The 11,238-nt window shown below is 57.2% G+C and overlaps 1 protein-coding gene across 1 annotated transcript in view; it reads left to right on the forward strand.

Moving 5' to 3' along the window:
- AGRN (agrin) overlaps positions 1 to 11,238 on the forward strand; it is a 124,935-nt gene that overhangs the window by 28,720 nt on the left and 84,977 nt on the right. Inside the window, exon 2 of the mRNA XM_010005260.1 lies at positions 6,659 to 6,679. Within this exon, the coding sequence (XP_010003562.1) occupies positions 6,659 to 6,679 (21 nt within the window). The remainder of the gene's footprint in view (positions 1 to 6,658; positions 6,680 to 11,238) is intronic.

Below are 11,238 nucleotides of genomic sequence, written 5' to 3' on the forward strand. Positions count from 1 at the left end.
GGTTGTGAGCCCAGGCGCAGGAGCAGGGAATGGCTGGCAAAGCTCAGGGCTGGCTCCTCATCCTGCCTCCTGTGCTGGGTCCAAGGGGAGATCCCTTCCATGCTGGGACAGACCCTCCTGAAGCTCAGCTTGGTCTTGGCAGGGGCTGTGTCTGTGCTCTGCCCTGCCCCAGCCTGCAGAGCATCCTCCACTTCAAAACCACATGAACGTGGTGCTGAGGGACATGGGGCTGGCTTGGCTGGAGCTGGGGGATGGGGGGTGGTTGGTACCATCAGATTCTGGTCAGCCTCAATGATCCTCAAGCTCTTTTCCAACCCGAATGCCTCTGTTGTTCTGTGGTTCCCACCCACACCTGCAGCCTGGGCTCTCTCAGCTCCTGGAGGGGAGTTGCTGTGCACCTGCCTGTGCCCCAGGTCCCTGCCTGTGCCCCAGGTCCCTGCCTGTGCCCCAGGTCCCTGCCTGCTGCTGCCTGCCCAGCCTCTCCCCCCTGGCTCCCTTGCCTTGCCCTCTCTCCTCTCGCCCAGCCCAGGGCATCTGCAGGCAGTCGTGTGTCAGCTCCCCAGCAGGCTGGTGCTTTGCCTCCCTTTGAGGGTGCCCCACTGGTGCAGAAGGGGCTCCCTGAGCACAAACATGTCCTTTATTCCCTGCTGCTGAGAGCTGCCAGGCCTGGCTCCCTTCCCAGAAAGCGGCGCTGGGTTAGAACATAAGCAGCTATTGTCTCAGCCCTGGAGGCTGCAGCCCCAGCTCTGCTGGCCCTGGGAGGGGAGAAGGGGGCCTGGCATGCTTGGGGGGGACTTGAGAAAGGAGCCCAAGGAGTCAGGGAGATTTGCAGGCTCTCAATTATGCTCCTCTCACCAAAAATAATGGTGCCTGCTCCCCCTCTGACGTTGGAATCCACCCTGTCCCTGCGGGTGGCTGGGACAGGCAGTGCCTGGCAAAGACTGGGGGCTTTGTCTTGTAGGGGCTGGAGAAGGAAATGGGGGTAAGAATGGTCCTATAGTGAGGGTCTCCTCCTGGGAGCACATCCCAGCTGGATCTGTGGCCCCTCACACTGTCCTGGCTGTGGGGACTGGGCAATGGGTTGGTGCAGGGGCTGGTTCTGCCTTCAGAGCAGGGTGGCAGGGCTGCTGGTGACCATGGGGGGCAGGTGACACTGTGTCCCATCCAGCTTTGTGTCCTCCTGGTGGGGACTTGGAGCACGAGGTGCTGCTTCCCAAGGCTTTCTGCCCTGGGCTGGTGAGCTGTGGGTCCCTGCAGCAAGGCCAGCCCAGCCTGGCTGTGGGGGCAGCAGGGTGGGTGTGGAAGAAGCTGCAGCTCAGCACAGGGAATAAAGGGGTGAGTGAATAAATGAGTAGCTGGAAAGTTCCCACCTGATGAGGAAAACTTGTGCAGCAGGAGAAGATGATGGCTCTTGATGCCCCAGGGGCTCACAGGGACCAAGGGCTGAGCAGGGGGTTCTCGGGTCTCATCCAGTCCCTGGGGTGGCTCATCCTGCCTTGTTTTGGGTCTCCCTATTCCAGGGAACAGCAGCAGCTTTGCAGTTGTGTGCAAGGACCTGACTGACCTGTTTGTATTTGTGCCTCTAGCTTTGATTTCCTCTGGGTTCAGCCCTGTAATCCAAGGAAAAATCACTCTGCAGGTGGAATGACAAGCAGGGATGGTTGGGTGAGGGAGGCTCTGCAGTCCCTGCCACAGCCTCTCATCAGCCTTTAGTTGTGGGGAAGGAGATGAGTTCCTGCAGTGGCTCGTGCCTGTTTTTTCCCCCTTATGAAAGCAGGGAGGGTGTAAGGGAGCTCATCAGGAGACTATTTCACGAATCATTTGGCCCTGATGAGCTGCACTCAAGAAAGAGGGTTTGAGATGCTGAGTTGTTTCAGCTTAATCTGCTGGGATAGTGATCCTCTGCCCCTCTGCAGGGTGATGCCTGCAGCCAGCTCTGCCTGAATAAACTTTCCCTGGCTTCAATAAAAATGTTAGTGTAGTCAAGACTCTGCCCTGTGGGTTTTTTTTTCCTCCCCCTCCCAACCAGTGCATCCCAGTACCCAACCCAGGGCAGCTCCTTTGAGAAGTGTGTTTGGTGGTGGCACAGAGGGGAAACCTCAAATCCTTGCAAAGCAATTACTGCTAACGAGACACTTCCTACACATCTGGTTTCAATCCTGGCTGTGTTTTGGGGACTGTTCTTCAGAGCTTGGGAATGGAGGAAGGTGGGAAAACCTCTTGAGCAGAACCCTCCTCCCAAGGTGGCAGTTGGGCTGTAGCTCCCACCTACCTCCCTTGCCAAACCCAGATCATTAGCAGACAAAATTACACCTCTCCAGGGAGGCTGAATTGCAGCAGCAGCAATTATTGGAGGCTGATCACATGCCAATTGATTGATATGTTTTCTGAGAGCAACTGTAATGTGTTTAATTAGTGTGTAATTCACACGAGCAGGGAAGGCTGGATGCCCCAGGCTTGAGGATATTTTGGAATGAAGTGCCAACTGCAAAGAACATGGAGAAATCTTCTTGTTTAGTGTGTGATGGCTTGGGTTGGTATTTTTTTTTTTTTCTATAAGGATTTCATGGTAAAATGGTGGGAATTGGGTATTCTGACCTTCTTATCTCCAGCACTGCAGGACTGAGCTCTCAACCTGCCCAGCTGGCAGGAGGGTGCTCCTGTGCCTCTGGTTTTCAATGGGAACTTGATTCCCAGCCTTCAAGCTCTTCCAGGGATCCCACACTGGCCTTAGATGGCTCTGGTAAGCCTGAGCCACAGGGCTTGAGCTCTAGTTTCTGACCATTGGGATCAGGTCTCTGTTTGAAGGCAGATTTGTGTGTGTCCTGGACCCCTCTGGCTGCTGGTTTTGGCAGCCAAGTGCCTTGTTATCTCAGTGCAGAGTGTGGCCTTGGAGCAGGATGCAGAGAACCAGCAGGGAGGGTCAGGGAGAGAGGGATTTCAGGAAGTGTGTGTTGCTTTTGTGTGGAGAGCAGTGGGGAGGTGGCGTGGGAACCCTTGGCTTGTTTCCTTGGGAATGAGACAGTCCAACCTGGATCTCACTGGCAGGTTTGTCAGGGGGGTGAGGGCAAAGAGAACGTGGTGCTGCTGGATTCCTGGGGTTCATCAGGCTCCTGGCTCCTTGGAGCTTGGCTGCTCTGGCTCTGCAGGTGGTCCCTTGGGTGCACTGTCATCTGGCAGCAAGAAGGTGCAGGTGGGCATGTCCATCCCCATGCTTTTCCCTGGCTGCAGTGGGTTCCTGCTTGGAAGGCAGGCTTGTAGAGGAGAGCTGGGCAGAGCCCAGGCTTTGGTTGCTCAGTGGGTGTCCTTCTGCAAGGGTAGCTTAGCTTACCAGGCCTCCTCTTCAGGTTCAGGTCTCCAAGCAGGGTTTTCCCCAGAGGACAACTTGCCTTGGTCAGTTCTTCTGACCTGAGCAGCAGAGAAAATGGTCTGGGAAGATGTGTTGGTGTCTCAGGAGCTGAGCTGCTCAGGAGGAGCTTGTCTGGCCTTGCAGCAGCTGCCTTGGGTGAGTTGTCCAAGTCACATGTGGCTTCCCAGAAGAACCATTTCTTGTGACGTGGTAGCTCAGCCCCTGGTAGGAGTCAGTCAGAAAGCATCCCCTGGGACCTCTGGAGTGGTGGGGCAGCTTTGTTCCAGCCATGACTCCACTCCCCAGGCATGACACTAGCATCCTGCTCTGTCTTGCTCCTCTGCAGTTTGGGTGTATTCCCCTGCTCCCAGGGTGTTTCTTTCCAGGAAAACTTTCCACAGGCCAGTGCCTGGCCCTGGAACAGAGCCTCCCACTCTCTTTTTTTTTTTTGCTTTATTTAATATATAGTAAAATAAACTTATTTTTCCCTTCTTGCTGTCACCAGCTGCTCTGCTGAGCCACAGCACAATGAAGGGAAAAACCAAAGCAGGGTGAAATCTGCTGGAGTTGAAAGGCAGGTCAGGCTCTGGGGTTACTCAGCTCAATGGCACTTTTGTTCTAAAAAGGAGAGGGAGAAGGTGTGTGCCCTGCTGGACTGGCAGGGTCTCCTGAGCATTTGGGAGGAGCAGCAGGAGCTGGGGGGCCTGGGACCCCCTGGGCTGGGGCAGGGCTGGGTGGGTGTTGCTGAGCAGCAGAGCAGGTCCAGGCTGCAGAGCTGGGGACCTCAATGAGTCACAGGCCACTTTGTGGCTCCACAGGGTGAAGTGTTGTCTTGCTGTGGCAGTGCCAGCCCCACTGGGTGGCTCTCAATCCCTTAACCCCTCTGGGATTCTCTTCCCCACCCATCAACTGGAACTCAAAGCACTCCCAGGGCAACACTGACCCTTTGCTCCATCCAGCCCTTATCCCTGCTGGGGATGCCCAGGCAGTCAGAGGGCATTTGGGCCTCTTGTCTCTTGTCCTGGTGCTACAAAGCTGCAGTTCCCATCTCCTGAGGGCTGTGGCACTGCAGCTGGCAGCTCTGCAGGGTCTTGGCAGGGCAGCTTCATCTCCCCTCTGCCCCCATCTCACTCCTTCTGGTTTTGCCTGGACTGCCCAGCAGCTGCTTTTCCAGTCCTGGGGCACATCAGGGCTTGGTGCCTGAGCATGGGAGCTCCAGTTGCTGTTGGGCAGGCAGGCAGTGGCACCCAGCACACAGCCCCAGTTCCCTGCTGGGACCTGGGCAAACAGCTCCCCCACCTGCTGGGCAAACAGCTTTGTAGAGACCCAACCAAGCACACCTTGTGCCCAGGGCTCCTGTATCCAACTGTTCCAGGAGAAGCCCCTGATCCCTCCTTTCACACTGGCAGAATAGTCTTGTTCTGCCACCCCAAACATGCTGCTGCTCTCCTGCCTGCCTTCCTCCCTGCCAACAGGCTCCTGGAGGTGCTGCCTTGGCAAGGGGCTCTCCTGCTGCTCCCCACGAGTAGCAGAGGAAGAGGAGCTGGGCCCTGCTCCCTCTAGCCATCCCAGACCATCCTGGCCAGGTCCCCAGAAGTGCCATCTCTTCCAGCAGGTGACAGAAGGCTGTGCTGGAGGCTGTGCAGCCCACACAGCTTGGGGCCAAGGAGAGCAGGGGGTGCTGCAGTCCTGCCAGCCCCTGACCCTGCAGCTGCTCCAGCCGTGGGGGCTGGGCTTGCACTTCTCTTTCTCTTCCTCTTTTTTTATAAATTAAAATCCCAAAATAACTGTGCCTCTCTGGGATATTTTTAAGCTGTTTTTTTTTTTCATCTTCTTCCTTTCTTCCCTTGCATCTCCCAGCAGCTCAGAGCTGAGAGGGCTCCTGGTTGCCAGCAGAGAAGGCTGCACGTCACTTCCTTGGCATGGGGCCTTCTCCAGCCCTCAATGCTCACTTTGTTTTTCCCCTCCCAATAGTCTGGGGAGCTGTCAGGGCTCCTCACAGTGTCACACAACCCCTGGCCCACAGCCCTTGGTGGGAGCTGCTGCTGACAAGGGATGTGGGGGGTGGGGGAGGCTGGGTGAGGGGCTCTGCTCCAGCTGCATCCTTGCCTTCCTCCTCCTCCATCTCCTCTGCCATGTGGCCCAGCTCTCTCCCTTCCCCTGGGAAGTCACCCACCTCTCCCTCCTGCATCCCACCCATCTGGCTTCCCTAGGGCCCCATGTCTGTCCCCTTGGAGCAGCCTTTGGGAGCCTGGCCAGGAGCACCACTGCTTTGAACTGGCTTTTAACTGTCTGGTAGCTTGGTCCTGCAAGGAGGCAGAGCCATCTGGGTGGAACAGAAATAGAAAAGGGGGGTTAATAAGTGTTGTGTTTCATGCCAGGAGAGCCCCATGTCCTGGTGGGACACAGACCCTGCTTCCGTCGGGATCTGGGATGAGGGCTATAATGGTTACAGGGCTTCTCCACAGCCCCAGATCACTTGCAGATAGAGAAGCTGTTCTCAGTGACAACTATTAAAAGGCTCAGCTGTTTAACTGTTAACCTTCCCTTTCATCCCGTGTGTTGGGAACCTGGTTTCATCTCTGGTTTCCCAGACTTCAAGAGTCGTTCCCGCCCAGGTGATGTGTTGGGGTGGGAGGTATCGAGGGAAATGCTGAGTGGGAAACCTCTCAGCCTTGGGAGCTGTCTTGGGAAGCTGGCATGGCTGTGGGTAGCTCCAGGCTTGGCTCCTGAACCCTTCCAAGTGGTGAGTTTGGTTGCAGAAAATCACCTGTTGATGAAGCCACCTGTGAGGTTCAAGAGCTCCTGGGTGTCCTGAGCCTCTGGCTGCTCCAGGAGCTCCTGGCAGGCTTTGCCAGGGATCAGACTAGCTGTGGGATCTAACCCAGTGTGGCTGATCCCAGTGCTGGGATGTTCCTGCTGGGAATTTTGCTGCTGTTTGCAGGTGTTGAGTGTCCTGGGGCTCTGTGTTTCTCCCCGGTGTTGCTGTGCGTGGTGCAGGGTGTTGCAGTGTGTGATACCAGCAGTGACATCAGGGTGCTGCTGTTCCCTGCCTGGCTGCAGGTTTGAGAGCCCGTTGTGCCATGAGGACATGTTTTCATCCAGCACCCCAGTCCCTGGGGTAACCTGGGAGCTGGTGCCCTTTCCAAGGGCTGGGTGAGGTGGATGGAAGCTGCCCCAGGTCAGTAGTGGAGCACTGGTGGAAGGGGTTTGGGGTGGGTAGGAAAGCTCTGGGTTAGCTGTCTGGTTTCTTGTTTCTAACTGTTTTGTTCTCTCCTTTTTCTCCTCCCCCTCCCCTGCTTTCTAAAGAACATAGGAAGCTTCTTGCTGGTAAGTGGTGGTGTGTCATGCAAAAAAAACCCAACAAACCCATTTTTTCCATCCACCATCAGACTCCCTGGCTGGTCCTTGTCATTCTTCCATCCACCCAGAATGTGCTGGAGCAATAGAAACCTTCTGCAGGTGGCTCCAGACACACCATCCCCATGTGTGCTCACCTCAAAGGCACCTATTGCTTTTAGATCACAGTTTGAAGAATTGCTTTCCCCTCTGCCTTGCCCAGCCTGATGCTGGTGCCTCCACTCAGCTGGGCTGCCCTTGCCCTGGGGGTGCCAAACTGTGATCTAAGGACCCCTCTCTCCTCGTGCTTGTCTCATCTCTGCCTCCATCCTCAGCCTCTCACCTTCACCAGCTCCCTGGGGAGGGTGGGGGAGAGCACTGTCCCACCTCAGACTGCAGGTACAATGGACAGGTTTGGGCTGTGGAGCTGGCCTGGGGGTTCTGTGGCATCTGCTGGCATCACTGCTGTGTCCCCCCCTCCAGCTGCAGGGGCAGGGCAAACACAGCACAGCCAGCTCCTCTGGGCATCTTTCTAGCAGAAGCAAGGGACGTGTGGGAACAGGGTGAAGTCCCCAGGGTGTCTCTGCTCCCCTCACCTGCCCTGCACCCTGTTGGGGGCTGATGGGCTCTTCCTTGGCTGCCAGCAGCACGGGCAGTTGTTTGATCAGTGGGTGCCAGGCCCTGGAACACAGCAGCTGGGTGCCTGGGCTGGCCAGAGCAGCCCTGGCTGGGTGAGGGTCACCTGGCTGGGTGCCTGCTCCCCCTGCTCCTGGGGATCCCAGCATCCCAGGAGCTGCTGGCTGGCTCCTTTGGGGGGTGCCTGTGGATGCAGAGCGTGGGTAAGGAGGTGCTTGGCATGTGGCTGGGCTGGCAGCTCATCCCTCCCCCTCCCCCTGCCTGCACAAACCTTGGAATGGACCCGGAGGGTGGGAAAAGTGGGATGTGCCCCTGCCTGGGCAGTCATCCTGCTGTGGCTCAGGCTTCCAGGTCCCTGTTTGCCATGGGCAGGCAGGTGTGCCCTGCTGGGATGGCCAGTTTGGGCTTTGGGGCTGCTCCCCTGCCCACACTCTGCTCACCTCCAGACCTGCAGGTGCTGACCCTGTGGCTGGGTACTCAGGTGGGTCTGGGGGGGATGTGGGGTGGGATGGAGCTGGGGCAGCTCTCTGGCCCTGCTCTGGCTGCTGTGGCTGGGGGGGTCAAACCCTCTGAGCCCAGGAGAAGGGAGTCACCCCAGGACTGCCCAGCTGTGGCTGCTGCTGTGTTTGCTCCCTGGTCTGTGCCCCTCACTCTGTGTCACATATAGACTGTGTTGTGTGGGTGGGGGGGAGGGCTGAGGGTTGGCTCAGAAATGTGCCCTGGCTGCAAAGGCACCAGAGAGGAGACAGAGGGACAGGAAAGTTTAGTTGAAAGCCTTTCTCTCCCAGCCCAGACCAAGGAGGGAGAAGTTATCCAAGCCAACAGCATCCTCTGCTGGCTGAGACTCCCTGGGCCTCTCAGCACTGATCTCTGAGCACGGCCAAGAGAGACCCTGAGGGGCTGGGGCTGGGGAAGGGGCTGGGACACAGGACTGAGCAGGAGCAGCTGGGGGTGTCCAGCCTGGAAACAGGGAGGTGAGGGGAGACCTGCTGGCTCTGCAGCTGCCTGAGGGGAGGTTGGAGCCAGGGGGTTTGGTCTCTGCTCCCGGGAAAGGCATTACAGGGCAAGAAAAAACAGCCTCAATTTGTACTGGAAGGGTTAGATTGGATATTTTTTAGATGATATTATTATTTTTACAATGATTTCTAATGATTATATATGTATTTATTATGTAAAGCATCTTATATATTATTATTATTACTCATAAAGTATCTTAATAATAATTTATAAATCATTATATTTAGATCTGGTATTTTCTTTCCTGGAAGGGCTGTCAGACCCTGGCTCAGGCTGCCCAGGGCAGTGATGGGGTCACCAACCCTGGAGGGATTTCAAAGCCATGTAGATGAGGTGCTGAAGGATATGGGGCAGTGCTGGCCTTGGCAGTGCTGGGTTAGTGGTTGGGCTTGGTCATCTGAAAGGTCTTTTCCAACTCAAACAAGTCTTTGAGGACACAGAGGGGTTTCCCAGCTGGTGTGGCTGGAGGGTCCCTTGGGAGAGGTGCAGGGAGGACACTTGGCTGGTGGGATTCAGCTCCTGGCCCAGAGTGAGGAGCAGCCTGAGGGTGCAGCTGGAGGGGGGACGTGTTGGTGCTCCCCTGTGGAACCTGGGCTGGGATCAGGTGGCCAGGAGCTGGGACATGGGTCAGCTCCTCTCTCTGGAGCAGCTCTGGCAGGACTTCCCATGACTGTTCCTCCCAGTCCCTCTGCCTGCAGCTCCTTGCACAGCTGCTGGGAGAGGTGGGTGCTGCTGCTGTCTCCCCTTTGCACAGGGGACTTGCTTTCCATTCCTGCATCCCCCCACTGCCCCTGGGGCTGGGTGGGTAGGAATTGAGTTGTTCTGCTGAGGTGCCTTTGCTTTCATGCCCTCTGCATGCCTGGTGCTCCCTGGTGTGATGTGTTTGCTCACTGGTTGGGCTGCTTTGAGGCAGGTGAGGTGACTGGCAGCACCCCAGCTCCATCCAGTGCTGCTCCTCTGGGCAGACCCCAGGATGAGGCACATCCCCAGCCTGCTGGGGGCTGGCAGTGTCTGGGAACACCCTGGGGACAGCTGCTTTCCCAGTGGCAGGGTATCTGGAGTGCCAGGGACACATGCTAATTTTAGCCTGCTGGGTCCTTGCTCCAGAAATGTGCTGTGGGTTTGTTTCATCATTTGTTTTCTACTGGGTTATTTTCGAGGGGCTCTGCAGCACCAGCCCCTCCTCACTCCCCCCTGGCAGAGGAAGGAGTTTGCATCAGCTTGCAAAGCCACTGGTGTGTGTTTGGAAGAGGGTTGGCAGAAGGGATGTCCCACAGCTCAGTCAGCACCCAGAGAGGCTGGTGGTTTGCTCTCCAGTGGGCAGGGAAGGCTCTGGTGGAGGCAGTTTTATAGAATGGGTTGGGTTGGAAGGGACCTGAAAGACCATCGAGTTCCAACCCAATGTCTGACCTAAATGCCCCTTCTTACAGTTTAAAGCCCGTGTGTCCCATCCCTCCCTGCCCTTGTCTCAAGTCCCTCCCCAGCTTTCCTGGAGCCCCTTCAGGCACTGGAAGCTGCTCTAAGGTCTCCCTGGAACCTTCTCCAGGCTGAACACCCCAACCCTCCCAGCCTGTCCCCAGAGCAGAGGGACTCTCATCATCTCAGGGACACAACAGCCACGAGATAACAGAGCAAACTGAGCTGTTGGAAAGGTCTGTTTGTCCCCCAGCAAGGGAGAGGCTTCCCTCCCTCCCTCATCACCCTGGTGGTGCTGCAGCATCATCCCTGCCAGCAGGAGCTGCAGGCTGGGCTGGCAGCACGGCAGGTGGCACTGTGAGCCTGCAGCCCTGCTGCTCCAGCCCCCCCTGCTCCCCCTGCAGCCTCCTGGGGGCTGCCCTGCTGCACCCACCCCGGCCCAGCACCCTGGGGATACTGGGAGATGCCCCAGCCCAGGTGCCTGGGGCTGGGAAGTCCTCTGGGGCTTCGAGCCAGCTTGTGGGTTCCTGCCTGGCTGCCTCAGCTGCAGCCTGCAAGGTGGGCTTGGAATGAGGGAGGGTGGGGGCCAGGAGGGCTGGTGGGACCCCAGCAGCTGGTGTGGGCACTGCCTGGGGCAGGGGTTCCCTGGGTGTGAGCAGTGCCCTGATGCAGGGGTTCCCTGGGTGTGAGCAGTGCCCTGGGGCAGGGGTTCCCTTTGCAATGGCAGAGGTTGGCAGGGCTGGCCACAGAGAACTTGGGCTCCTTGGCTGAGTAGCAGGGACCTGTGTGATTTAGCACTGAGCTGCATCCCCTCCCTCCCTGCTTGGGGATCCCTCAGAGTGCCTGGATGACACCTGCTTAGCCCAGCCTCACCTGGTCTAAAGCCATGAGGTGGGGGAACACCCCCTCTGCAGAAGCAGCAGCCAGGCATCCCTGGCCCAGCACTGTCTGGCATGGCTGTTTATTAGGAACAATGTGAATTAAAACCCCTTTCTGCTCCCAGCCAGCCTAGCCTGGGGGGGCTGGCTGCCCCAGCTCCTGCACCCACTCCCCAGTCTCCCATTGAAAGGGTTTAAAAGCTCTTTATTTCCCAGCGTGGCTCAGCAGGAGTCAAGCTGGGTCCTGCCAAGTGTTAAATGAAATAATTAAAATCCCCACTTTCTCCCCCTCCTGCTCCTTTCCCTGTGATGCTGGTAATTAGCCTGTAAAACTGCAGGAGGGGATGGGGAAGGGAGAATGTGCAAATGCCTTCTGCAGGCTCCATCCTCTTCCCCCTCCCTGGAGGAAGCTCAAAATGGCTCTCTAGGCACTGGGTGCTGTCAGATAAATCCCAATTAGCTCCCTGCCAAACAGGATTAGGGAGAAGGGAGCCAGGTGGGGGCTCAGCAGGAGCTGGGAGCTTCTGCAGGGTCTCTGGCTGGGGGAGGAGGGGGAGATTGGCAGGGGGCAGGCACAACCCCAGACAGCACACGCTGATGGGG

The sequence above is a fragment of the Chaetura pelagica genome, unplaced genomic scaffold (genome assembly GCF_000747805.2).
Source record: "Chaetura pelagica isolate M959 unplaced genomic scaffold, ChaPel_1.0 scaffold159, whole genome shotgun sequence".
Lineage (NCBI taxonomy): Eukaryota > Metazoa > Chordata > Aves > Apodiformes > Apodidae > Chaetura > Chaetura pelagica.